We start from the raw sequence: 25,368 nt of genomic DNA on the forward strand, positions 1-25,368 counted from the left end.
GCTGCCTCAATATCGCCCATATTGGTTGAGATATAGCTTGTTGAAAATGGGGGCTTTTTTCTGCGGGGTCGCTAAAATCGTGCACGAGCCGGTCACGTGCACGAGCTGGTCGCCCACGTTAGTTATGGCACAACGTATCCTTGTCAACTGCCGATCTAATCACGATCCCATCGCCGTTGGACACCTTGCCTGTCAAGCCCTTCTTCAACGAGACTTCATCTATGGAGAGACTATATACGATGGGTAGGACAGTTCGGGAACGTGCAGAGACCTACCAGATGTTGGGTGCTAATCGACTGCGAGTTCGAAGCCCACGGCTCCACTCCGGTCATAAATCTGACGTGCTACAACGCCTCAAAAGGCGATCAAGTGTATAGCGAGTCCTTCCACTTGGTTGCCTTTACGCTGCTAATCCAAAGCCAGAGCTCTCTCTCCAATGCCCTCCTCGCCGCCGCTATACAACTACCTCAATAAACACTATGCCTGGGGTAGAAGGGGATCCCCTTAGGTGGCGCCCCAATCTCCTCCTGCGAGACCATCTTCTTCACAGTACTACCTTTCTATATGAGAACTTGCGCACCCCGTATTAGCCACAGCCCTGCTTATTCATCTTCGCTTACCACCACCCAACACTCACATTCCTCTTCAGCATACCCTCATTCACTTTTTACACAACCCTCGTCATGGATTTCGACAAACGCATCGACACGTGCAACATGGATAAGGCTCTAGAGTGGGGAGTGTTGTTCGACGAGCAACGAAACACAGCACTGCCACAATGGCTGTCTGGCTACCGCAACCATCAGCCATGCGAGGTCCTAACAACGTACCATGGTTCCTTCAACTGGAGTTGCAGCGTTCGTTTCAACGACGGCATCACTTGGCTGGTGCGATTCGCCGTACCGGGAAAGGTCATGGACGGAGACGCCAAGGTGGTTCGAGAAGTGGCAACCATGTACTATGTCAAGTCGCACACAACCATGCCCGTCCCGGCCATCCACCACTGGGATCTTTCAAAGGGCAATCCCTTGGGCCTAGGCGCCTTTATCATCATGGACTTCATCCCAGGAATGCCCCTCCGTGATCTACTAACAGACGAAACCGATCCCGACTCGAAGAAACTGAAATCCGACTTCCCCGACGAAAAACTATGCATTCTCTATCGACAAATCGCCGACTTTCACCTGCAACTATACCAGCTGGACTTTTCCTCTATTGGCGCGCTATCATTCGGCAACGACGGGAACATCGCGGTGAACGCTCCACCGTTGACCCTTAAGATGCAGGAAATCGAGGCCCATAGCGGACTGAAAATCGCGGGTAATGACAACCTCGTGCCGTACCCATCTAGTACTAACTCGTACACTGCAAGCTTGTGAGAACCAGCTCTCGTCAGCTACAGACTACTTTAATTACGTTGCCCAACAGGATCTTCAGCACTTGCATGAGCAAGCTAACTCAGTCGACGACGCCACGGATGCCGAAGCCAAGCTTGTCTTTCGACATCAGCTCATTGCGAGCATCCCCCAGTTCGTCCGCCGTGATTACGATCTCGACCCGTTCAAGCTGGCATGCGATGACATGCGTTACGGAAACATGCTCATCGACAATCCGCAGGATCTAAACATCGCCGCCGTGATCGACTGGGAATGGACAAACATAGTGCCTGCCCAGATGACCCAGTCGCCGCCGCAATGGCTTTTGATTCGGAAACCAGCCGATTGGTCTAGTTGCGATGGCGACGAGTTTGATCGGTACAATCACCTGCTCAATCTCTACCTCAATGAGATGGAGAAACTAGGGTCGAGCAGGAACACAGAGACAGAGGACAGCCTGTCACGCCTCATGCGTCAGTCGATGTCAGACGGCAAGTTCTGGTTCCATGCGCTCATCCTGTCATGCTATGACGCCGACTACTCTTCCCCATAGAAAGCGCTCCGGAAGTTGATCCCAGACCTAGATAAGCGTGGCTGTCTTCCTGAACCGTACAGGCGGGCTTTTGTCGATAAGAAGCTGGGAGATTTGGCCACGTACACGGCTTCGTGGAAGGCAATGCAGGCTGAGAGGGAGATGGAGAAGAAGCGGAAGGAGAGGGAGTTGGACGACGCCATCCCCAGGGTCTTGGCAGAGGAACCCGACAATGCCGACGCTCTGAAACTGGCTCGTCGGAGGGGCCTTATCGTATAAGTACTGGTGGTGATTTTGTGTGAAGCTGAGCACTGGCCCGAAGCGTTGATACTAATTTTGCCTCAGCGGCACGATTCATATGCAGGAAATCTCTCTCCCCTTGTGTCAAAGACATGCTCGGAAATCATAAATCCCGGATCCGAATATTCGAACTGGGTTTCGAAAGTGGGAGCTTCGCACGCGCGGGAGCAATCATAGACGACCCATCCAGGCGCCAAAATAGGATCCCAGTACTAGTCAAAATGTCAATACTTTGACGACTCCTCCAACTGCAGTAGCTGGAATATAACCTAGGGCATGGAACACCATTCCCTTTCGCTGTGGAACTACAAAATACCGCCATGGTCTACAATCATTCTTATTGAAGCAACGACCTAATATCAATGTACATAGGCTATGCATAAACCAACTACTCTCGAGACACAGCCATAACACAGATCGGTTACCCAGACACCAAAACACCCAGCCATGCACCCGTCCCCCAATCCACAAACCCTCCCTCACCACAAACCACCCTCACCCGCTAAAACCCAAAACTATCCAGCAAGCTATTCGCATCTGGCTCCTGGAACTGCGTCGGAGGCGGTTTCTTCACCTCCGCGTGCTTCTCTTTCTCCCTCTCCCTCTCCTTCTCCTCCTTCTTCTTCTCGTCCTCCTTTGCTCCCTCCTGACTGGCTTTCGCAGCGGCGACTAGCTCCTTGATGCGCTCTCGTGTAGATATATCATCGATGACAAGCGAGCTCCTCCTACGGAGCAGTTTTCTTGCGTCAAAGCCGAGATCTGCGAACGTCTGTGTAGACGGGAGCGGCGTGGGAGTTGGTTCATGGTGTACGGCCGGTGAGCGGGGGCGTACGTGCGCGAATAGCTGTGAGCGGCTTGGGGTGAGGAAGTCCCATGATTTGACTAGGATCACAGTTAACGAAATTCTGTTCCGAATATGTTGTGAGAGTGAGGCATACCTAGGTCAAGTGCAAGCAAATCGCACCCCATGCGCTGATAGAGATTCGCAGTGTGTATGACAAAGTCCCACTCCTCACGTAAGTGCACCATTGTCGCGCCCCTGAGCGTCTGCAGACTCTTCTCCCGCAGCTGCTTGTAGAGCACGACAAGAGCGGGGTCGTCAGTGAGATAGCTCTTGCTTTTGAGATTCGGAGTTTCGGGAGGCGACAACAGCGTACTGAGAGGCGTAATGAGCGCCCGCACGGCACTGTCGCGTCGATTCAGCATCCAGTATGCCCACGTCGCCAGCCATCGATTGCCATCCCGTGCCGCCTGCGGAAGAATCTTCTCCGTCAAGAAAGTCCGTAGAACGGGTCCGTCATCGCCCTCGTAGACGCGCGCGACAGCAATAGCCAATTGTGTATCCCCCAGTTGGTTGTGAAGTACGCTAACTGCATCATGCAGATGATCCGCCAGAAGGAAAAAAGCGGCAGCATACTCAAACCTGCGTCTTCCCATGAGCGCATATGCGTTCTTGAGGGCAGCAGTCTTCCATCGCTCCTCCACGAAGTCGTTGGCTAGTAGGCGTTGGGTGGCAGCTTGCTCCTTGCTCCAGGTGGCCATACGCCACAACCCTAGTAGAACAGCCTTCTTGCGAAGAGCGAGATAGTATAACGAACAGTCAACTGGATTCTTTTCTTCTGTTTTCGTGTACTCGTTCCGGGCTATGATTTCGAACTGGGTGCGCTGCGAACGTGAGATTTTAGTTTCATAAGTAGCAGTCAAGAAGTTGGATCCTTACAATGGCGTTGCTGTCCGTCAGCCACATGAAAAGCCCAGACTCTCTAGCATGCTGCCACAACATGCGCCCGCTGAAGTGCCTGCTGACAAGATCTACCAGAATGTCTTGACTACCAGAGTGAAAAGCCCACGTGATCTCCCTCCAATGGATCGGTGCATTGGAACCTCTAAGCGCATGTTGGCGGAAGAAGAGCATGAAGCGCCCGGCGTTGTCATCAATCGAACGTCGATGTTTCTCCACAGTGCCGATGCACTCTACGATATCCGCCAGGTGGAACTGCTCGCGAGAGGAGAGGATCGGAAGGACTTTCTGAGTTAGAAGCTCATTCAACCTTGCAGCCGCTTCCTCTGTCAACGTTGAGGGCTCGGTTTCGTCCGTGAAGTCAACGTATGATGATTTCAGATCTTTACGGGAGGCTGTCATCTGGGGCTACAAGGAACGGTTAGCCGCTGGACACAATTGATAGAGACGACGCTCACCTCAGCATCTTCGAAGAAGTGTTCCGGCGAAACTCCCACAAAGCTATCGAGTTCATCCCCTTGAGTGAAGAATTTCAATTTCTGATACAGGTTTATCAGGATTCGCTGAGCCAACATGAGCTTGCCCGCAAGAACACATTGAGACAGCATTTGCGGGTGGTACACAGGTAGTGGTCCGTTGAGCCGGCTAACAGTCATAAAAATATCGACAGATGCTGTCTTATGTGATATCAGGCGCAAACTGGGGAACAGGGCCTCTGTCACCTGCACGTGTTCGTCTTGGATGTAAAGTTGATTGCCCGCACACATCACTAGATTTCCGCTGCCTAGCCATACAGAGTCGCCGATCGGATGTGGTGTGGAGTCTCGAATGCTTACTTCTCTTATTCTCACCCATGAAGGGCCAGCGTTGAGGTAGTCGTACCGGAGTTGCGCGTACATGAGTACACGATGAGGGAAGCCGACAGCCAGCACTGACTGGTTATCCGGCGTCGAAGACCAATCAACGTCGTGGATGAGGCCACTACCCTCGAACGTCTCCTCGTACTCGAGCTGCGCACTTCTTGTGTTCCAGATGGTCAAGGTCGTCTTATCGGCATCAACTAGAGCCGCTTTTCGAATTGAGGTCCCGCTCAGCAAAGCTGGGTTATGCAGACTCGTTTCAACGACGCCGGTGCGCAGCCATTCCACTTCGCGCCTTTCCTTATCTACGCGTGCAGTCCACGTTGTGATGACGCCAGTTGTAGTATATGAGATTGCAACATCGCGGGCAAAAGTGTCGAGGAATCCTGAGATGACATGCGGAGTGCCGGCCGGATCGACAGGCAAGACGTACGCAAGATCCACGCCAGAGCCCAAATCGAAGGTACAAAATTCCTCCATGGCGATCTCAGGGTGCCCGTTGGTATATGCTCCATTCGTTTGAGCGGCGATGAGTGACACCCTGCGGCCAGTGGCCGGATCGCGCTGCGGGGGCGGTAGCTTCAACTCCCAGCAAATGCCCTTGAGCAAGGAGCTTATGGTGGCTACGTGTATGCATCTACCGCCAGCCTCCGTCTCCGGGATGAGAAGAAGACACAGCGGCTTTCCTTGTAATGTGTACTTACAGCAGGCTACCTCGATCGCAAGAGGCCCGCGTGTATCCCATAGACATATGCGCTCATGATGGAGGAAGACCACAAAGTCTCCCTCATGGAACAACAGCGTCCGATGGATGTGATCGGTATCAGTGACCATACTATGCCGGTGGAGAGTTACACCCTGGTCCGTGTTCCTCTGTAACCAAACAATGCACTCGTCCTGAACGGTTCTAGATACCAAGGCCCGTCCGCTGGGAGTACGGTTAACCTTCTTCACAGCATGTGAATGGCCTGTCCAGATCGTTTTACGTTGTATGCGTTGACTGTGCGGAGAAGGATCGAAGAGATAGTCGATTCGTGATTCTAGCCATTCTATCCTCCCATCGAAGTGATGAGACAGTATGGTTAAGGGCGATTCAGGCTTTCCGCCGCAGAAAGGGTAGAACTGTATGTTATCGTGCAGCCCTATTGGGCTCTTTGCAAAATGAAGACGCAGTCCTTCGACGTGAGCAATGTTGAAGACATCGGATGTCTTCCTAGTCTTTGATCCAATGTTCTCGAATCCCCAAGCCGACATATTTCCACGATCGTCAAGCACAACGCATATCTCCGGACTGCGATTCGCAACCTCTACGAGGTGATGCAAAGCCATCTGATCTTTCTCATCGCTCGTCGCCTGTTGCACAGCTCGTTCCGTCGCATGTGTGAAGTGCTTTCCATCGATGAAAAAAGCGTACCGTTTCTGCGACTGCTCGTGTATGGGCAAGGATCTTGGCTTGATGGATTCAAGTAAGTCCACCACTGCCCACAGCTCCAACCCTTCGGCGCCGTGATGCTCGCCCGGTACCCATACCCTCACCTTGTTGTCCGCGCAAATCGTATATAGCACATTGTCCGTTGTTTGCTCCCTATGAAACGGCGGACGCCAGTGGATACCAGTCACGGCCATCGGGTGGGAGAGGTACGAGTAATCAAAACTGGGTGGTGCGGAGCCGAAAGTTTGGCGCCTCCATATTTTTAAGAGGCGGTCATAGGTGCCCGTCGACGCTATCATCTCCGCATCGGGCGAGAACTGTGCGAACTTGACAGGATTCGCAAGCTTCTTTGTCCAGATGCGCTCGATTGTGTCATGCGTGTTAAAGAGGGTCAGTGAAGCACTGCCCGCGAGCACTTCATCTGGCATGCCCCACGAGAGCGTCGTGATTTTGTCTTCGGGGTCGGGCAAGGCCATAGTTCCTTGAAGCGACCACTTTGCGAAGGCCCGTCAGCACTTCCCCATGTGTCCGAATAAGTGGCCCACCTTGACAAAACCCTCATCGTGTCCGTATGGTTTGTAGACATAAATATGGGTTGTTGAACACGTGGCTATCTTTCCGGTTTCATCGTGGAATATAATGGCTTCGAGCTCCGTCTCCTCGTGGATGTAGATCGTCTGTAGCACATGGTTTGGGCGGTCTAGGATAACGAAGCAATTGCCAGATATGTAAGCCTGCGATCACAAAGTCAGATCTTTCAGTAGCATGCTTCCACCAGTTTGCGGGCATACAATGATCTGATTGCCTTCCCACAGGCCTTGGGTGACAGCTTGCAGCTTTGCCTGGGGCCGCCCAGGAAGAATTCCACGCATGGGGAAAACCGGCTATCGGTAAGGCATATCTTTTTATATGTATATAGACGGCTTGCACAAGCATGCGCAGTCCGCTTGAGGCTTCGAAGGTCAATGAGAGGTCAATACGCCGACTACTGGCGGTGCAAGGGAGACGCGCGAGGTTCCCCAAAGCTCCGGTGCACGGGCCACAAGTGAGGTCAGATGCTCCTGATTGGCCCGAGGTTTAACCACCCACTAGCCTGACGGATAACCGTACATACAGGCTTCACTGCTTCAATAAGCTCTACAGAGTATCTCAGAAGTTGCTCAACGCTATCTCAACTTTTATATCTGACTACAGGTACTCTGTACTATTCCATGGTTCTCGACACAATCCCAGAGACAGGTCCATCCACCCCCTCCCCCTCCCAACGGATTGTAACGTCGACCCCTCTCGCATCTCTCCTTCTCTTTTTGTACGTTACAGTACCCTTCAGCGTGCTACCAGCCTTCAGATGCGTCTTCCGGTCCTCATCCGCCAATAGTAATACAGCTTGGTGCCAGTGCGTCGGTGTAACCGAGGGCCCTGTTGAGAACGCCACACCCTCACCTCCTTCATCCTTCCAGTATGCCGCATCCGCGTTCTTGAGATCTCTTGGCTGGTTGTGAGGGAGGAAGAAAGTGTCGAACCAGATGGCAAAAGCGTCCAGTGCCTTGACATATTTCGCCAGCGTAACCTCGAATGACGCGGTGAAATCCAACTCTTCAACCTTGACCCTCGCAATATCAATTTCGTAGAATGTAGCAGCCTCCCCACAGATGGCCTTGGGCGGGACATCAAAAACGCCGATCTCGCGCAGGTTGAGGTTGCTGCCGGGTATCATGGCGGAGAAATCAAACCCGTACACATCCTTCCAGAATGTCTCGCCGGTGCTCTCAGATATCCATTCGCGGTCTGAGATGGGTGCAATCTTCAATGTGCAGTGACTGGGGACCATAAGCCCATCGGGCTTGAGGTAGAGGTCGCGCGCGCGGAGCACAGAGTCTAGCATGCCTTCGAAGAGCAGCCCATAACCCATCCACTCTGAGACGATGATGTCGACTTTGGCATTCCCTATCGTTCTTTGCGTTTGGAAGTCTTCCACCCGTCCTTGAATGACCTGTATCGTGTGCTCATAGCCGTTGTTCTTGACGTTTTCTCTTGCTCGCTGCGCAATATCCGAGTTATCGACCGCGAAAACCTTCTTTGCCCCGGCCTGCGCACAAAATAGCGAGAGGATGCCTGTACCGCACCCAACATCTAGGACAATCTTTCCATTGAAAAGTTCTGAATGGTTCAGAATGAAATCGCGATAGGACTCTGTTCGAACACGATCTTCAATCATCTCGCGGTGGATAGCGTTTCCCTTGTAGGATTCAAAATATCGGTCATCACGGTCGTTATTTGAGTCAATTTTCTCGATTTCATCCGGGATATTCTTCATCAGAGCAGCCTCGTACTCTTCATAATCTCTTGCCTTCTCCTCTGACTCAGGCATTACTTCTCCAAGTTCCCAAAGCAAAGGATCATCGGGGAGGGTTGGTGCCATGTACCGATCATCTGCAAGGGCATCTGCGGTTACTGTGAGTGATGCTGGGTCCACTCCGTCCTGCGCCTGTTTCCTCAGAAAGTTGATCAACTTGATGACACCAATCTCTTGTAGTCCTATGAAACTGTATTAGCTCGATCGCTAAAAAGAGCCATGAATACATACGCGATCCGATGTCCTTCACCGTCTCTCTTATGGGGAACTTGTGATCGCCCGCACAGTGCGCAAACATTGTAGCGACCGCGGAATATTCAGTCTCGCAAAATAGGCACTTGAAGCTGGTGGTGTCAGGCTCGGATGCATCCTCCATGATGCTACCAGCCGAGCTGGTTCCATCAACTTCGCTGTCAGACATATCGATATCTCGAGCCGCGTGTTGGGAAAGACCGGCCACGGAAGGAATAGTACAATGCGAAATTGATAGCGAATGTCAAAGCGACTACCGGAACTTCCCAAATTTCCCGAAGTGTTCTTTAAGTGGATTATTGGGAGAAGAGGGAAAATTTGGTGAGGCTGCGACTGGTGGGTCGGTTACGCCTTCCATGAAATCCCGATTCGGTAGTTGGGTGGGGCGCGCTAAACTTTGATCAAACGTCCACCCATAATTAAATCCTTCACCTTCACTCTCTCATTATGCGTCACTCATCATGTCTCGAAAGCCTAAGGTTTTATCCTGAACTCTACAATTGCATATCAAAATGAAACAGATAAATATCCATTTGCTGTTTTCCGACACGTTCATCGTCCCTGTCCGCCAGTATCAGACGGGCCCCCTTCCCCCTAGCAACCTACTTCCAAAAAAGGAAAAGAAGACGGAGCACGGCGTTATTCTTTGACAGCTCTTCTGCGGAATCTTCTAACAAGTCCAGCACCCCCGAGGTTGAGCTCGCGGCCCTCCAGAGCTCCCGACCCTGATATGCCTCCAGCTCAGAGCCCCATACCCATACAAAACGCCCCCAACCCTATGACCCTACTGGAAACCGACATTCTCGCTTTTGGCAACAGAGAGAATTAAGAGTCTGCTGAGCGTTAGCGAGGGACACGATAGTGCTCCGAAATGCAGCCAACTCGCCATTCGATCCGGAGTCGCAGTCGGCATTTGCCTTGACATCTGCATCTCTATCAGCCAGGCTCGCGCCTCACTCCCATTCGCGGACTTACTTTTGGTCTTCTCGACGTGATTCTTGTCGTGCTCGAACAAGAGCGCAGCGAACATGGCCTTGACGGCTCCCTCGTTCGTGGCGTCGACCTTCTTCTTCCGCTCCTGGTAAGAGCGAAGAAGCTCATCGGTGATTACGGGCCTGAACTGGCGTTCCCTCTCGTCGAACGCGCCGGGATTCGCATCCTTGATCGCGGTGATGATGCGCGTTGACTTGCTCGCGAACGAGGAGTAGGATCGCGGTTCGCGCGGCTCCAGTGCTTGGCCCTTCTTGTCTGTCAAGACCTTCCCTTGAAAGAACCTGTTGAAGTCGTCCATTACCGCCATCACTCCGGGGAGCTTGATTGGGCTTTGAAGTCCCTTGGCCAATCCGAGGTTGTAGTATAGGTCGAACCAGTCGTCTTCATCAGCGGTGAACTTGATGATTTGCTTCTCTTTGAATCCAGCACGGCCCCAGATCTGGGCGCGCCAGCTGTTGATGCCGGCAATGTGCCTCTTGGAGTTCCAGTCAATCATGAAGTAGGGCGTCTTCGCATAACGAAGTTCTTGGAGCTTACCGTCCTGCGAGTTCTTGACGAGAATGGTCAGAAGGGAGGTGTCCTTCTCGCCTCGGACGGCCTTGCGGCGAGCCTCAACGGGAATGAGCTTATGGGGTGCGTTGGGGTTGACGGGGATCTCCGGGAACCAGTCTTCGCCTTCGAGGTCGAGTTCGTCTATGTTAATGTTGCTGTTAGCCGCCTTCTCCTTAACCCTTTCAAGCAGAACGGGAGGAATAGCGTCGTTCTCATTGGAACCACCCGCATGGCCAGAGAGTCCCAAAGAAAGATCGGCGAAAGAGTCAGACGAGGTCGCTGTATGTACCGTAGGCTTCGCAATGATTACGGCCTTGGCATTCAGATGAGGAGACTCTTCGCCTTCGGATTCGGTACCGGATGGCGCTGTATGTATTGTAGGCTTTGCAATGATCAGGACCTTGGTATGCAGGTGAGGAGACTCTTTGCCTTCGGATTCGGTCCCGGATGGTGCATCAGAGAGTTCCATGTCCGAATCTGTCGACATATCGGTGTCGAAATCGTATAGCTCACGCTTTGCGTCACCCATGGAGAACTGGATCTTCCTATCTTTGTCCGGAGTGCCTGTCACTGTGGGTGATGGCACGATCGCGCTGTCCGCAGAGATGTCAGCGGACAGGGTCGCAAGTTTCTTATTCGCATCCTTGGGCTGTCCGTTGTCGGGCGAGGCGGAGCGGACCCGCTTCAAACCAGCCATGATATACCACATCTGACCTTGCCGAGATGTGGTTGCGATATGATGGCTGTCGATTGCTCAGTTTCCCACGCTCGTAAGGCGGTGTGTCGCCGTTGTCAGTTCTCTGAGTTGCGGACTGGTGATGGCGTTGAAAGAAGGGTTAAGGGTCGTGGGAGAGATTTTATGTGCACCCGAAATTGCCAGAGACAGTGAGCGGTTGATACACATCAGTCACTTGGAAGTGTCTCTCACCAGAGCCGCTCGACGCAATCATGGAGTATCTCTGGTATCAACTAACCCTCTGTCTCAGCTGTGGTGGTACAGGATAGTCAGCTGTCGATTCTTACTGAAGACTGTTCACATCTGAGACCTAAGATTGGAGACCGCTTGAGCAGTTGGGCTCGACATGAGTTTCTCAGTCAAAATATTTTGATGCACCCGAATCCCACGTCCCTTTAATGGACGTAGCTGCATTGTGAGCAACTATCTGTTTAAAACCTACCAAAGTATGCTCAGATTATTTTGGATATCTAACTGATTTCTATACCAAGACAATTGTCTTCAAATTAAAGGACCCAGGCGGTCTGGATTTGGTCCCATACCTCTAACGAAGATGTCTTGATCCTCATGTTTGCGGGTATCTTGCCAGGATCTGCATATTGAGTTCCTATAATCCACTCCTTCGTGAGAAATGCCAACTGAGTTCGCCGACATGTTCAACTCAGACGGTGCTCTGCATTGACGTCAAGCTATTGTTTCAGGGCGAAGATAAAACCGAAAAGTGAAGTTCCTTCTCCAACAAACACCTTGTCTCAAACCCGCATCCCATCATTCAGACTGAGTCTTTCTTGTGAAGCCTTTCGATGTCTCATAATATTCCATCCTACCGCAGGATTCATATCTCAGTTCCTCAAATCACTCTTACCTCAAGGCTTTATCTCTCTTCTCATTGTGCAAGGGGTGCTCAAGTTCCGCCATCCCTGTTAGAATGCCCACAAACTGGCGCGGTCCCAGCACGCACTTCACTCTACTCAGAGACAATGCCACTCTCCCTGGGGTCTGTATATTGCTTGAATACCTTATGGGACCGGGATCAATCCCTCAAAACGGGCAGTCTGGTTCTGCGATACTATCACTCGCTTGTCATCATTTTGAGCACTTTGTGAACCCGCCATCGGTTCAAACGGCTTAAGATGCGACGCCCCAGACTTTGTTCAGACTTCGCCTTGTTTCCAAGCTGAAGCGTCACTGAAGCGTTACCAGACGCCCAAGTACCTGCACCAGTTGCGACAACCCGTCCGGGATTGCTCTATCCCAGAAGCCATCCACAATTGGTCATTTGAGCTGCTGAGTTTCGAATGTAGCAGTGTGCTAGTGGCGGCTGGGAAACATTCAATTACAACTTGACAATGAAGACTCGGCTATCTTGACATTCTTGTGCGCGTTAAAAAGGCGTAAATGCACAATGTTTTTGATGTATTGAAGTAATCTTCACACAAAGGCCTTGTGCAAGGGGCTCCGCTAATGCTCATAACACAGAAACACGTTTCTAAGGGTAGCATTGTACAGTACAATGCTCAAGGTTGCCATACGATGCTTAACCGACTAGGAACCGCTTCAATTTGGCTTGCTCGACGCGACTTTCCGCGATGCAACGCGGACAGTGCACTAGAGTCAAGAAAGCCAGAAAGAAGACTTAACGGTTACATTGTTGCAAAGCTAGGATAATGAGTCAACTGCAGTGGTGGCTGTCCTGTTTGCCAGACAGATTTTGAGAACCCTCGTTTGATTCAGTTTTGGCAGTCAATCTCAACAACGAATGTCTCGCTCAGACAACAAACAGTAATAGCTTGTTCTTAGCAAACAGAGCAATCCGTAAGAGACACATCTATCCGTCTATAGAGCCCTCTACCTTATTCGAAGTATATATTGCAACATGGGTTTGGATCAATTCCGGGATTCACTTGTTCGCACCCAATCGCCCCGATCAGACTCAATCAGTGGCTCTATTGTTTAGAGCTCCCAACCGTTTGAATAGCTTGACATCCAGCATTGTGAAACCATTCACGAGAACTATAGTTGGAACAAGCACATTATATACAGAAACATACCTTATTTAGATTTACAGAGCGTACTTGCCTACATAGTGCATTCACAATGGGATCACGCTCCGACTTTCACCAGGACCGCGGCGACTCTATAAATACTGTCTTGCCAGTGCGCCCAAAATCATCCACAACCCCAGCTTTGCAAAAACGCAACCAACTTGAAGACGATACACCATATCAATACTCTCTTCCAATTCGAACAATGGCCGGAAAGAAGCGAAAAGCCGAGGAACAGGCCAGTAACGACAACCTAAAACGACCAAACTTGGGACCTGACGGCGTACCAGCAGCAGACAACCAACAGGCAGACCTGCCCGACAATGCATCTTTAACAGCCGATGCCGCTTATGCCGCTTCCAAGGGGCATATGGCCTCAGGGCATGACATGGATGGGCGCATTGCAGCACCGCCCTCCCGCAAGAAGCAGAAGAGTGCCCAGTCAGCGACACCACAGTCGTCAACTGAAGAAGCCGGACAAGCGTCGATAACCACGGGTATGCCGGCCGACGAGGAATGGGAGTGGGACGGCAGTGCTCTCATTCCCGATTCGGAGTTCCAGGTCAAACCAAAGAGCCAAACCTTTGACTTCGGGTACTCAGAAGGAGAAGAGACCGAGGCTGAAGTCCCCGATGAATTGTTGACCCATCAGGAACTTCTGAAGCGAATGAAAAAGCAGCGGATGAGGAAGCAGAATGGTGGAGCGGCACACAAGAAATGAAGAGTGGATTGCGGATTTGGACTTATCTCATCCAACTGTGTGACCAATCGTGGCAAATCCGCTAGGATTTTATTTTTCAAAGTTCAGGCTGACCATTCCCCTACCCGCCAGACTGGCGTATTACTCGAATTCAGATGCTCCGTCGAACGCGGGACCTCCCTCAAGTGCTGTTTATTGACATGACAAGAGCAGGATCGGGAAGAAGTCTTCCTGCATGTTTTATAAAAATGTACTCTTCAAAGAATGTTTAATATTCTCCAATGGTCCGCGGGAATCTCAAGACTGCTGCTACTTCCACCCGTGAAATATTTTAACAATGAAATTGCGCTTAGCGGCAGACGTACTAAACAGTTAACAGCATAATTACCGATGATATGTTTAGTTAGACCAAGTTGGATTAAAAGAAATCCTCCCTTTGTTCATAATCCGGCGCATTAGCAGATCGTCCCGATTCGGCAATTTGGTGAGCTCAGGGAGTCTTTGTTCGAGGCTGGCCTACGGCCACATTTCCTTTGAAGGTGGATTCACATATAATGCTCGCATTCCAGCTGCGAGTATATGAACATGACCATTCTTTCATCTGGCGCCTGGGGTTGCAATCGTCCCGTCGCTTTGTCGCTTGCTTTCTGCCAGAACAGAAACACACATCTCCATCTGCTTGAATTGCTGCTGGTCTGACAACAATGGCTGGCAATGCACCCCGTTCCAACGCTGCTCCGGCCAGAAATACAGATACACTACCTTATAGTGTAACTGCTGCCAGAAACGTCACATTCCAGTCTTTGGTCAAGAGTCTTGAGAAAAGCATACAAGCGGCGAACAGACCACGTGAATCAAATAAACTTCCCAGAGTGGAAGAGAGATTTGATGCCGAACAAAGACATGAAGAATTGCGTCCTAAGTATGACCGGAAGCTGGAGGAGGATGAAAAGGCCAAGATGAAGAGAAGGACACGTCACAAAAGTAAAAAGGCGGACCAAGTTGGGTATCAAGCTCCAGACACCGCAGATAACGCCGAAGATGAGAACGGCAGCGTGGACGAGGAACTCATAACCGAGGAGGAGATTAAAGAGCTTTTTGACATAGAGAAGAAGAAAATATTGTGGCGACAGTGGGACGGTTCAACGGCACATCAAGACAGGATTCATGCTACTGTCAAGCTGGAAGATTTCCTGTATTGGCAAAATCCAGATTTCCGCGTGAAGCGCATCGCTAATCTACACGAAGCGGAACCTCCATTCGGATATAGGAGGCAGCCAGCCCATGAAGCTAGACGATCGGTGCCCGTCGTCATAGGAATGGCAGATTACCCACCAATGGAATGGCGGCGGCAGATCCTCGACTACTTCGATAAGCACGAAGTTGGAGGCTACGGTCTGAAAACAGAGGACACTAAGTCCAAGAAGAAGAGAAAGGGTGCGGACTTGTCGCGGAAACTCTCCCCGTCGAGCATTCCTCCGGGCGAACTCCACTTATGGAACCCCAGGGCCCGGCGTATCAGGACTGGTACTGGGATGTACACAGATAAACTTTCTCCTCGTGCTTTAGACACCCGCATTGACTTCGCTGCCCTCGAGAAGGTCAGGCAAGAAATTGAAAATAATCGTGGGGAAACAACGTCTAACCCAGAGATGACGCATTCCGAGCGTCGGTTACAGGAAATGCAACTTTTAAGTTCGGATAAGACTGTTCTTCGAACACGAAATCTCCACAACATTGAACAAGGGACAGCGCGAACAGCTACAGGCCTCTGGATATCCGCGGCAGAGACATCGGACGATTGGTTGACTTCTTATGACATTGATAGGAGGGAGCGGCACGACGAAGTCGGGGAACTACCCTCATCCCCTTTGGACAAACAAGCAACCGATCTGTACGGAAGCTCCCCAGACAAAACGCACCGCCAGACGGCAGCTACCGTTGGCCATCCATCAACGCAGCGGGCTCAGAATCAAACTGTGAATGGATCAGCGTCGACCGGGCAAAACAGTAAACAAACCCTTACACAAGGTTCACAGCCGAATCTGATGACGGCTGCAACTCCACCAAACCCAAATCCTGAAGCGGATGACGATGATGGTGACCTGTTTCGACAAGCCTATGAGGCAGGTACGCAGGCAATCAGAAACAAGCGTGCGGCGCTGCAGCAGGAAGAAACTGAGGAAAACCCGTCGCCGGCCAAGAGACCCAGGATTGAGGAAGAACAAAACGGGGAGAAGATCGTTGTCCCGTTGACAGATAAGACACCCGAGGTCCCTCAGCCCCCTGCAGAATAAGTAGCTACTGCAAGAGAGGCAGACTACTTCCATGAGGGACAATTCTTGTAGACCCCTATGTGGGCTCGAAACTTAGTCGCGTGCAGAATGGCTTATAGCACATAGCGCTCAAGTGCTGACGGCGGTTGGATTGTTATGATTTTCTCGTACTCACTGAATATCTTTGAAAAGTCTTCATGATTATATAGCGTCAAGTGCGCCTTCCCCAAGGATTTCGAAAATGGAAGACAGATACAACATATATTATATATATCTCTACTCTCTAGCCTATCGTTACTTCCTTGGACATAGCTTCAATGTTTCTCTAGAGTATTTTGTTTCAATACATCAAATCACTTAGCTTCTCTAACCCTAACGTATCGGGGCGTGATTTCAATGGCCACAACTCACATACTTGGTGGTGAATACGCGACCAGGCCTAACCTTCGTCGTGGTTTCGTCCAGGAACGCCATATCCAGAAGTCAACTCCGTAAGACAGCGTGGAACAGGTCGAAATCGCACCCCGCGCCCGGGACGGAGAATAAGGTAAACTGATTGGTGAGGATAACATGCCTACAATTGGAGTACATGCTCCAATAACTGTGTTTTGGTGGTGCCGATGTAACGAAAGGACTTGAAGATGGATTCTTCTCTTTATCAGATGCGACAAGCTTGCTCCCTGTCTCTACGAGAAGAGAGGGTGTCATCAGTAGCGCATGCTGATCCATGCGATGGGAGCTCACGAGGGGAACAGACATCTGGAGTGGACAATGGTATAATGTGTGCAAGTCAGTCGATTGATTGAACGCCGCCACGTACCGGGAGGAAATACACAGAACCTTAAGAATCTACTATCATTGACACTTTGGCAGCGTAGAGCACGAGTTGTTACTCTACTGTATACAAGTAAATGCATATGAAAGGGCGGCTTATATAAGCAACGTTAAAGCTGTCGGGGTCTGTGCGTAACTTAATTCAATTCAGAGCTTGCCCTTCCCATGGCCACCTCCCCTCACCACATCATTAATACATTCCAGGCCCTTTGTAGTATGTCTGAGTGAATCATCACCGATAGAGCCCCGTTTTTCACATCGACTTTTGCATCATGACACCCCACTCTCGTTCTCCCTTTCTCTTGCTCCCGGTCGAGGTTCGCCTCAACATCTATCGACACCTTTCCGACTGTATCGATTTGCACATTACGTCTCATGGCGACCACCTTCGCATGACGGCTTGCACGCAGCCACTTTGTGAGCAAGATCCGTGGCAGACAGGTCTCGAACGTTATGAGGCGCTGGATCCGCCCTTGCTTCAAGCACTCATCGCCGGACATAATCCAACAAGCGGCGGAGTGGTTGAGAGCACGTCCCTTGCCGGATATGAGGAATGGGTACGGCGTCTGAGTTCTTCATGGGGCTCCCATTGGCAATGCGAAGAGATCGCATTGGGTGCGAAAGGGAAGCACAGGATACAACATCCATTCTCGGCCTTGCTACATGTCTGCAGAGTAATGTTTGTTAAACCCTCCCTTTCCGGCCTCGCCACTAACCCTTTGACAGCCACGATGAGATCATCGAGACTTTAGCTCGTCGCGCGGTTGTCAATGTTACTGATCTACAAACGCTGGCCAGGATGGCTGAGATATGTTCCGAGCTGCTTCATAGAAAAGCGCCTTTATATACTCCCGTCTCGAATCTGCTTCCAACACTGAGAAAGATCTGCATCACTCTCGTCTTTCCCTTCAAAGTGCTTAGAGAGATGGCAAATTCACCCGAATGGAGGGCCTGGCGGGACGCCAATAATTCCAGGGATGGAGCAGGTCATTATCAAGGTAGCTCATACTTGCACACAGACGGCTGGCGGGTATGGGAGCAGCTCGACGCAGTCATCACCAGCTTCCCAGAGCTGAGGAGCCTTGAACTCTGGCTTGACCATGGGGATGCCGATTATTCCTGGATCGACGCAAGAGAGCGGCATTTGATACACTACTTGTTCCCACTAGCCGCGATTCCGAAGCTGCAAGTTTCCCTGCATCTTCCTAAGATCTCGCCATTTTTTGCACGGCCCGATTACCATTTCATTGAAGGAGGTGCTCCGTCACCATTTAAGATCCGCCGCAGACTACGCCAAATCTTCTTGGTTGGCGTGTTCACTTCTGATTGGGGAGGAAGTTGTTCTATATCTCCACTTGTCATTTTTAGACCCGAATTTCCCCTGCTCGTACATCAAATCGAATTTCAAGATTGGCCCAAGGATGTTGTTGAGGAGATGGAACGACGAGAATTAAAGAATGGATTCTATACACATCTACGTGAGCTCCCACGGGAAGCGTCGGTCGCTTACTATCTTGGAAGACTTCGACAGATTTCGCGCGAGGTGGAAGCCGCGTCTTCTGCAGATGTTGCCAGGGATGGAAACGTGAAAGAAGTTCAGTAATACCCGGTCTTCCACTGGAAAATTATTTGTAATTTCGGCTTTGTACTGTGGATAAGCGGGGAAAGCTTGCCTGTTTTGAAGAGACCGGGAACTGTGGTCATGTCAAAATCAAAGGCAATACAATGTTCTCTGTCCTCATTCTATGTGAGTCTATTCTATGATATGCAAGACATGGCGAGGCACAACTGAGGGTGCCACCCCGCACCTAACAGTTGGTGCTCAATTTCTTTCGACCTGATGGTCAACCGCGCCCTTCATGTCTTCCAAGACGTGTGGATCCTCTTCCTTCCCAGCCTGGCCTCTGCTTTGACGACTCTCAGCAGTCTCTACGAGATGAGGATCATCCGCTGTAGATGTCTCCGTGAATACGAACTGGCGTAGCTCACAGTTTTTCCATGCCGTCTCAGACAAGTAATCAATCATACCGCCAAGGTCTTCCGTGAGAAAGTGGACAAAAGCGCCATGAGTGACGAGAATGACCTGGTGCTGCTCAGAAAGGCTGTTTCAGTGACGGAAACACGAAGACTTACCCGCTTCTCTGGCCTGGTATATAACCACTTACGCAAATCGGCGGCACGTCTTCCTATTGCCTCCTTATTCCAGGCCCAGTACCCGGTCTGGAGCATGTTAGAGCTTCTGCCAACTCACACAGAGAACCATCTACCTTGCTGTTCCATCCGTCTTTCACATTGCTGAGATCCAGCTTGTTGATATCGAATCCCAGGTCATCTCCCTCGAAAAGCGTTTTCAATTCTTCTTTCAACTGAGCTGGCGGAAGTCCCTTGTCGCTGTTATGCGAACCAACCTGAAATACAAGTTAGATTGTTGTAAGTCCCGGTGTGCCAAGACACCCACCTCTTGGGCTTCAGGGACAGCAACGAATGGCACACTTCGCGCCAAAACAGGGCCAAAGCTTAAAGATGCGGTCTGAATGGTGCGGCGCAAAGGGGATGTAACGACAAGATCGATTTTGTCATGATCTTGGAATGATTCGCATAACGCTCGGCACTGGTCTTTTCCTTCTGGTGTGAGAAGGGGATCTAAGATGTTAGGATTACCCTGCTGCCGTGTTATTACATCTATATCCGTTTCCGCAGTTGGGCGATGTTTAGATTTTGTGCACGTACCGTGAGATTATGGAATCCCTGCCCGTGACGGACGATGTAGAGGTGGGGAGGCATGACTGTTGCTACAGGTTATCCGTTATGGAATGTTGTTTGGAGAAGATGTCGCAGGTTTTTGGTGCCATAAAATGGGTGCAAACTTTGTCCGCGGCCGCAAGAAACTAGGTATGACTGTAATACTCGGACCCCACAGGGCAGATTATGTGAACCAATCGTATTCGCTAGCTATACGAAGATCCTCCGCCAACGGACTAGTACTAACTCTAGAGTTTCTCGGTCGTCTATTTTAACCTCCAATGTTTTGACGTATCTGCAGCACATGTACACTCAAAATAAATCCTGTTTTTACATAGGTATATACTCAGTAAGATGAGGCAGACCTGGGGATACCTTGAAGACAGCCTCAGCAACCTATTACAACATTGATTCCGGGTCCGTCTTTCACCGTACTCATGCCTTGAGCCACTGCATTTCCTTCCATCCCGGGAGAGACTAGAGCATGTCAGTCAGATTGGTTTCGGCAAGACCTGTGAACATGAGGAAATCACTTCACTCGCAGGTGGCTGCGGATACTTCAAGAATCTGAGAATACAATCAAGTGGGAATGAATGACATTGTTAACATCCAAAGGAAGGAACGCAGGATCCCCGTCTGTCGTATGCCTCTCCTGCCGGTTGGATCCTCCTTCAGACAACTCTGCGCGAGAACAATACAATACATTTCCCTTATCCCTCTTTCCGATCCAGCCACTCCGTTCAGATACGAGATACCGATATCTTAGACCTCGCAGTGGCACTTGCAGTGGCTCTTGAATGGATTCGTGCAATCGCCTCCGTCAATGGCGGAACCAACAGTGCCGGCCTTGCAGCCTTTGTTGTAAGCCTCAGAGCGGCAGGCGGCATTGCAACGGCCGCTCCAATCGGTGCGGCATCCACCAGAAGCGTTCCAGCGGATGATGGCGCGCTTGTCAAACTCGGCGTTGGCCTCACGCTGAACCAAGTCAGCGACCTCGGCGACGGCGTTGTCGGCGGGAGTGGGTGAGGCGAAAGAGGTAGCGGCAAGGGCGCTGAGGAGACCGAGAATGAATTTGGGATGCATGATGATGGTTGGAATGGAAGCTGTGATGACGTGAGTTGATTGTCAAACTCGTGAACCTGGTAGTGAACTGACCTGGAAGCTTTGGTTGTTTGAGGTTGCTTTGCTTTTTGTTGCTGGTCTGCGCTGGAGAGGATGGTGATCCAAAGCGTGCGTAGTCTGTTGCTTTTATATCTTTTTCTCGTCTTCCTTTGGACTCCGAATGCGAAGAATCCGGTGAAGTACACTGGCACGGCAAAGTCAGTACGACCGAACGCGGAGACCAAGAAAATATTTCATTTATTTTAGGTGGCACAGAAAACTGGACTACGGTGATTCAACTCAGATCTAATCCCTTCCAACCAGAATTGGCAAACAAGGCCGCCGACACTAGATGCCTCACGGTCTCGATTGGTCAAGGCATTGTCATACACGAGAATAGCTGAGCCGTTGCCAATCGGAGTTCAGATGAAGGAACCGTCAGTACGAGTTTGTTGTGACGTCCCGTTCGCCTCAGCAAACTGCGGCCCTGGTATGTTGAGCTGCCTGTCAACCGATCAGCTCACCAAGGGACCAAGAATGAAAGAGGGACCGGGAGTTCCTGGCCAGATGGGGATGCGATGACGGAGCCGAGAGTTGGACAATCAACTACCCATGACCGGTATTCATGGCGAGCGTAATGGCCATTAACAGCGTTGAGACGCCGTAGACAAGGTGGTAAGGCAGGGGCAGACCCTCAATATCCTCTGTTGTCCAGCCTTATTGACCATCTGAGAACTTGCCTACGCTAACTTTCGGTACATGGCCACGCTAATGGCCCAGTTGCGGAGACTATGCGCCGATGTCCAATTGGTTGATCCATCCTGTATTGCCCCGGGCAGTTCCTATTGCAAGCATCACCCTCATGAGACCGAACTCGTCGAAGTTGCCGCCTAGAATGAAGACCGTAGCCAAGCAGACCACGCCATTTGACATCTGTTGAACCGTGTTGAACGGACAGTACCTTCGGCCCGGAACAACATCATGTCACTCTCACGCTGCCAATGCCGATGTAAACAGCCCCAACATATTGAGCCTCCCCAGCAATGTAGCAGGAACCCAAACCCCCAACAGCCTCGCATAATTATACGATCTACTAGCCAGATCTAGTTGAAGGGGCTATGCACAGCTGATCGCGAGGCTGTACGCCGGTGTAGGTAGGCAACACGAGCCCCTCCCTCAAACGGTGTAGACTACATCCGTTTCGCGAGGCGAAACTCGGTGGCGTGAAAATCGGTCGACAAGCACGAAGCCTAACTGTGGAACAGGCAAACAGAATGTTGATCGTGCAGCCTTACGCCTACCTTCTGATTTTCCTGACACTTACTTGGTAGACAACCCTGGGAATGGACGTTTGCCCTTCGACCTCTCCCCGGTCGTCAGCCGATTTTCCGTAGACCCCACGACCGGAAGTTCTACGGGCCTTCTCGTCACCCGAACAAGATCAAGCTTCACGGAGCACTCACCCAAACCGGTTCATTGGGATGTTGGCCAAAGCTCATGTTTTAATATATATGTGTGTAACGTCCCATAGCCCCAGCACGTGTCTCCCTCGCACTCCCCTCCTAATCCAGCACGAGTCTACCAACACCATCCCCAAGCATCATTACCCCGGTAGGCGACACTGACCGTGCATCGATACGAAGGCTGCATAGATCTCAGATCTAGACTAGCTGCAAGGGCCAACGCCTTTTGCCTTTCCCAGCTCTAGCCTACCGTATCCCATCTATCTTACACTTCTCACATCCATGTCCAGCTGAAAACCAAAATCTACAGTGTATGCCGGTAGGAAACCGATACGGCGTTTTCCGTATTCAAGCTTGGAAGGTGAGTGAGGTCGACCCCACATTATTCACCGGGAAGGCGATTTCCATCGGCCGTTGAATATCGAGGTGCTCGCTAATGGTTGTACATGAGGAAGGATGCAGGGTAGGTATGGCAATAGCGGCGGGGGTGATGTATGTAGAAACAACGGAGCTGAAACACAGATTTGTATGGTAGAGACTCTCCTCGATGGAGGAGGGATGGGGCAAGGCAAAAAAGGCCATTTGGCTCAAGAGCTAAGCGACGAGGCAGTACGGCTGTTGGGTTGCTTCAGCTTCAGTCTTCCGTTCGAAATCGGGTTTCGTAAAAGTACGGATTGTGATGCACGGCAGTGAAATGTTCGTAGGATGAGGGAGTTTGCGTCCCTTCCATAATGCGTATGATAGAGCAAGTGACAGTGCAATGTCTCGAGCCATTCGGAAAATGTAAATTCGGTACCCAGGCATCATGTGGCCCATTGTGGTCAGCCAACGCCGAACTGCCAACTCCGCGAGACAGAATGCAAAGCCCAGATGCACCCCAACTCCTTCGCCATGAACCACCTATGAAACTAAACCCTGGCGCCAGCCATCACCTGTACACGAAACCTAAGCCTTAACCTTAGCGCGACCACGACCATTCACCGTCTTCTGCTTCTTGGACTTTGGCGGAGGCGAAGCTTCCTCCTCTTCCTCCTCCTCCTCCTCCTCCTCCTCCTTGCTCTCCAGGTTGATACTTTCGCTGTCGTCATCCTGATCGTCTTCTTGCACCACCTTCATCTTGCCGCGAGGAGCACGGGTCGCACTCGCTTTGCTCTTTTTTGCATCGAGTTTCGCCCTCGTAGCCTGGAATGCCTCCTCGCTAGGTTCGTCCACGCGAGCGCCCCTCTTCTTTCCCCGGGACTTTCCTCCATACTTTGCCTCCAAATTATCGATCAAGTTCCCAATATTCCCCATGCGCGCCTTCTGCCTCTGCTGTATGAGCGCCGCGAGACCCGCCATACCGCCATCAGCACCTTGCTTCCCCTTCGCTTTCTGCTTCGCCCTCGCCTTCTCGGCCGCCTCCTTCGTACTGCCATGTCGCTTGTCAAACTCCTCGCGCCTCTTGCGCTCCCGCTCTTTTGCCCTCTCCCGCGCAGCATCATTGTTAATCCGCTCATACGCCTCAAACCTCTCCACCGAGCCCTTCTCAATCTCCTCATCAATGATCCTGCGGAACCGATCATCGTCCTCGAGAATATCACTCAGCATCACCGTGCTATACACCCTGTCCAGGTTGCCTTCAAACTGCGTGTACGCATCCAAGAGATCCCGCCTCTCCCGCGCACTGCCCTTGTACTCGTTCGCAACATTCTGGATGCTCTCCTCCGTGACCACATTCTCGAACTGCTCGCGGTAGAAGCTCAGCCAGTCGAAGTCCGGATCGTCGGATACGGATTCGGAGGTACTCCCCGTGCGGTCGTAGCGCTCGCGCCGTGCGGAGTCGGAGAGGACGACGTAGGCGAAGGCAATCTCTTGGAAGGTTTTGTTGGCGGCGGCTTTTTCGGATTCGGGGACCTTGTCTTGTGGGTTTCGTTAGCTTTTGTGGTGTATGCGAAGTGAGGGGGCGAGTTGCGTACCGGGATGATGTTTCAGTGCTAGCTTGCGATAGGCCTTCTTGACGTCGTCTTCTGTGGCGGTCGTTTCGAGGCCGAGCACCGCGTACGGGTCGATGCTGGGCGGTGCGTCGTCCATTTCCTCGTCGAAGTCGTGATTAAAGGCCTCCTCTTCGCTCTCTACGGGCTGCTTCTTTTGTCGGCGCGGCATTGTATTGATGTGAGGGGAGAGACGAGGTAAGTGGGCAGAAGATCGAGAAGAGAGAAGATCGTAAAGTAAGAGGAGGGAAGTCGAGAACTAAGAGAAGAGACGATCGAAAGGTAAGAGTAGATTGCGAAGATCAAAGGTGAGTGAACCTTGGAACTGAAGACGCGTTTCCGCTGGTGGCGCACGCGTTGAGCCACGCGCATTAGCGCGATCTGATCGGCTCAGGATCGACGGCCAAGCTTTAACGTGCTTAATCAGCCAACGCACGGTCTCACTCAATGCACGATTTTTGGATAGTCGCCATCTACAAACTTGAAGCTGTAGAGCTGTATATATATTGTAAAATGGTAAGATTTTTTGTAGTAATAATTAGAGCGCCCCAAAGAGAATCCTATGGTCTCATTGGCTACCTAAAGTGCTCAGGGAGGTGGATTTGGCGGCTGCGCATTGAGGAGCCAGCATTAGGCACCTCAACTTCAACAGGCAATAACTCAGGCTCAGCAGGCTCAATATCCTTAGGTCTTTTTGCTGAAGCCTTACAGCTACACTGCTTACCCTTTTTGGAAGCTTTGAGCTCATTGCGGAGTTGATTTTCAATTGCCCGAGCCTCCCGAAGTTCTTGAGCTTGAAGAGCCTTCTGCTCATGTGCCTGAGCCTGCTCTATTTTAGCAGCAGCTCTCTCGCGCCTCCTCTCCTCAAGCGGAGCTACTTTTTGAAGCTTTAGCTCCTCTCTCCACTTACTATCCTTATCTTTTTGAAGCTGTACAGCCTTCTCCTCAGCATCTTTTTCTATCTAGTGATTACAAGCTTTCTGCACCTTGGATGAGGACTAGAAAATAGCTCCACTATTATAATCCTCCGGTAGCTCGAGTAGGAGAGTCTTGCCTCTTTTGCGGCACTTTTTCTCATTGTGTAAGACCTCGCAGAGCTGCTTAACT

At 51.1% G+C, this 25,368-nt stretch overlaps 10 protein-coding genes across 10 annotated transcripts; 4 read left to right on the forward strand and 6 right to left on the reverse strand.

Moving 5' to 3' along the window:
• Positions 1 to 535: 535 nt before the first annotated feature.
• Positions 536 to 2,292, forward strand: EI97DRAFT_135419 (uncharacterized protein). The gene is made up of 2 exons (XM_033793158.1): positions 536 to 1,320; positions 1,373 to 2,292. The coding sequence occupies exons 1-2, from the start codon at positions 684 to 686 to the stop codon at positions 1,927 to 1,929; spliced, it is 1,194 nt and encodes a 397-aa protein (XP_033651618.1). The 5' UTR covers positions 536 to 683; the 3' UTR covers positions 1,930 to 2,292.
• A 270-nt stretch (positions 2,293 to 2,562) lies between these two features.
• Positions 2,563 to 7,221, reverse strand: EI97DRAFT_435446 (WD repeat protein-like protein). The gene is made up of 6 exons (XM_033798866.1): positions 7,033 to 7,221; positions 6,787 to 6,975; positions 4,408 to 6,735; positions 3,929 to 4,357; positions 3,147 to 3,873; positions 2,563 to 3,090 (listed from the first exon to the last, which is right to left on the reverse strand). Exons 1-6 carry the CDS (start codon positions 7,111 to 7,113, stop codon positions 2,711 to 2,713), a joined length of 4,134 nt encoding a protein of 1,377 aa, XP_033651619.1. The 5' UTR covers positions 7,114 to 7,221; the 3' UTR covers positions 2,563 to 2,710.
• Positions 7,222 to 7,402: 181 nt separating this feature from the next.
• Positions 7,403 to 9,167, reverse strand: EI97DRAFT_422974 (histone-arginine methyltransferase CARM1). The gene is made up of 2 exons (XM_033797101.1): positions 8,829 to 9,167; positions 7,403 to 8,779 (listed from the first exon to the last, which is right to left on the reverse strand). The coding sequence occupies exons 1-2, from the start codon at positions 9,016 to 9,018 to the stop codon at positions 7,446 to 7,448; spliced, it is 1,524 nt and encodes a 507-aa protein (XP_033651620.1). The 5' UTR covers positions 9,019 to 9,167; the 3' UTR covers positions 7,403 to 7,445.
• A 137-nt stretch (positions 9,168 to 9,304) lies between these two features.
• EI97DRAFT_435448 (uncharacterized protein) lies at positions 9,305 to 10,868 on the reverse strand. The gene has a single exon (XM_033798867.1). The coding sequence runs from the start codon at positions 10,861 to 10,863 to the stop codon at positions 9,634 to 9,636; it is 1,230 nt and encodes a 409-aa protein (XP_033651621.1). The 5' UTR covers positions 10,864 to 10,868; the 3' UTR covers positions 9,305 to 9,633.
• Positions 10,869 to 13,227: 2,359 nt separating this feature from the next.
• Positions 13,228 to 13,896, forward strand: EI97DRAFT_479308 (uncharacterized protein; the record flags this gene model as incomplete). The annotated part of the gene is made up of 1 exon (XM_033802005.1): positions 13,228 to 13,896. The coding sequence occupies one exon, from the start codon at positions 13,228 to 13,230 to the stop codon at positions 13,894 to 13,896; it is 669 nt and encodes a 222-aa protein (XP_033651622.1).
• A 683-nt stretch (positions 13,897 to 14,579) lies between these two features.
• EI97DRAFT_444370 (uncharacterized protein) lies at positions 14,580 to 16,172 on the forward strand (the record flags this gene model as incomplete). The annotated part of the gene is made up of 1 exon (XM_033799896.1): positions 14,580 to 16,172. One exon carries the CDS (start codon positions 14,580 to 14,582, stop codon positions 16,170 to 16,172), a length of 1,593 nt encoding a protein of 530 aa, XP_033651623.1.
• A 986-nt stretch (positions 16,173 to 17,158) lies between these two features.
• EI97DRAFT_502969 (uncharacterized protein) lies at positions 17,159 to 18,733 on the forward strand. The gene is made up of 2 exons (XM_033802770.1): positions 17,159 to 17,664; positions 17,712 to 18,733. The coding sequence occupies exons 1-2, from the start codon at positions 17,258 to 17,260 to the stop codon at positions 18,586 to 18,588; spliced, it is 1,284 nt and encodes a 427-aa protein (XP_033651624.1). The 5' UTR covers positions 17,159 to 17,257; the 3' UTR covers positions 18,589 to 18,733.
• Positions 18,704 to 19,858, reverse strand: EI97DRAFT_502970 (phosphoglycerate mutase family protein-like protein). The gene is made up of 5 exons (XM_033802771.1): positions 19,716 to 19,858; positions 19,444 to 19,647; positions 19,253 to 19,393; positions 19,119 to 19,205; positions 18,704 to 19,068 (listed from the first exon to the last, which is right to left on the reverse strand). The coding sequence occupies exons 1-5, from the start codon at positions 19,767 to 19,769 to the stop codon at positions 18,808 to 18,810; spliced, it is 747 nt and encodes a 248-aa protein (XP_033651625.1). The 5' UTR covers positions 19,770 to 19,858; the 3' UTR covers positions 18,704 to 18,807.
• Positions 19,859 to 20,489: 631 nt separating this feature from the next.
• EI97DRAFT_460482 (uncharacterized protein) lies at positions 20,490 to 20,810 on the reverse strand (the record flags this gene model as incomplete). Its single annotated transcript, XM_033801116.1, has 1 exon — positions 20,490 to 20,810. The coding sequence occupies one exon, from the start codon at positions 20,808 to 20,810 to the stop codon at positions 20,490 to 20,492; it is 321 nt and encodes a 106-aa protein (XP_033651626.1).
• Positions 20,811 to 22,903: 2,093 nt separating this feature from the next.
• EI97DRAFT_422981 (DnaJ-domain-containing protein) lies at positions 22,904 to 24,622 on the reverse strand. Its single transcript, XM_033797102.1, has 2 exons — positions 24,247 to 24,622; positions 22,904 to 24,189 (listed from the first exon to the last, which is right to left on the reverse strand). The coding sequence occupies exons 1-2, from the start codon at positions 24,431 to 24,433 to the stop codon at positions 23,237 to 23,239; spliced, it is 1,140 nt and encodes a 379-aa protein (XP_033651627.1). The 5' UTR covers positions 24,434 to 24,622; the 3' UTR covers positions 22,904 to 23,236.
• Between the last annotated feature and the right edge of the window lie 746 nt (positions 24,623 to 25,368).

This window comes from Westerdykella ornata (assembly GCF_010094085.1).
Source record: "Westerdykella ornata strain CBS 379.55 unplaced genomic scaffold EI97scaffold_22, whole genome shotgun sequence".
In the NCBI taxonomy this organism is placed as follows: Eukaryota; Fungi; Ascomycota; class Dothideomycetes; order Pleosporales; family Sporormiaceae; genus Westerdykella; species Westerdykella ornata.

Coding starts and splice junctions, on each gene's coding strand:
- EI97DRAFT_135419 (XM_033793158.1), top strand. CDS start 684: ATGGATTTCGACAAACGCATCGACACGTGCAACATGGATAAGGCTCTA. Junction 1,321..1,372: donor TAGCGGACTGAAAATCGCGG/GTAATGACAACC, acceptor GTACACTGCAAG/CTTGTGAGAACCAGCTCTCG.
- EI97DRAFT_435446 (XM_033798866.1), bottom strand. CDS start 7,113: ATGCGTGGAATTCTTCCTGGGCGGCCCCAGGCAAAGCTGCAAGCTGTC. Junction 6,976..7,032: donor GGGAAGGCAATCAGATCATT/GTATGCCCGCAA, acceptor TTGTGATCGCAG/GCTTACATATCTGGCAATTG. Junction 6,736..6,786: donor ACGATGAGGGTTTTGTCAAG/GTGGGCCACTTA, acceptor GCCTTCGCAAAG/TGGTCGCTTCAAGGAACTAT.
- EI97DRAFT_422974 (XM_033797101.1), bottom strand. CDS start 9,018: ATGTCTGACAGCGAAGTTGATGGAACCAGCTCGGCTGGTAGCATCATG. Junction 8,780..8,828: donor GGTGAAGGACATCGGATCGC/GTATGTATTCAT, acceptor ACAGTTTCATAG/GACTACAAGAGATTGGTGTC.
- EI97DRAFT_435448 (XM_033798867.1), bottom strand. CDS start 10,863: ATGGAACTCTCTGATGCACCATCCGGGACCGAATCCGAAGGCAAAGAG.
- EI97DRAFT_502969 (XM_033802770.1), top strand. CDS start 17,258: ATGACACCCCACTCTCGTTCTCCCTTTCTCTTGCTCCCGGTCGAGGTT. Junction 17,665..17,711: donor CTACATGTCTGCAGAGTAAT/GTTTGTTAAACC, acceptor ACCCTTTGACAG/CCACGATGAGATCATCGAGA.
- EI97DRAFT_502970 (XM_033802771.1), bottom strand. CDS start 19,769: ATGCCTCCCCACCTCTACATCGTCCGTCACGGGCAGGGATTCCATAAT. Junction 19,206..19,252: donor AAGACGGATGGAACAGCAAG/GTAGATGGTTCT, acceptor AACATGCTCCAG/ACCGGGTACTGGGCCTGGAA. Junction 19,069..19,118: donor ATACCAGGCCAGAGAAGCGG/GTAAGTCTTCGT, acceptor GAGCAGCACCAG/GTCATTCTCGTCACTCATGG.
- EI97DRAFT_422981 (XM_033797102.1), bottom strand. CDS start 24,433: ATGCCGCGCCGACAAAAGAAGCAGCCCGTAGAGAGCGAAGAGGAGGCC. Junction 24,190..24,246: donor AGCACTGAAACATCATCCCG/GTACGCAACTCG, acceptor GAAACCCACAAG/ACAAGGTCCCCGAATCCGAA.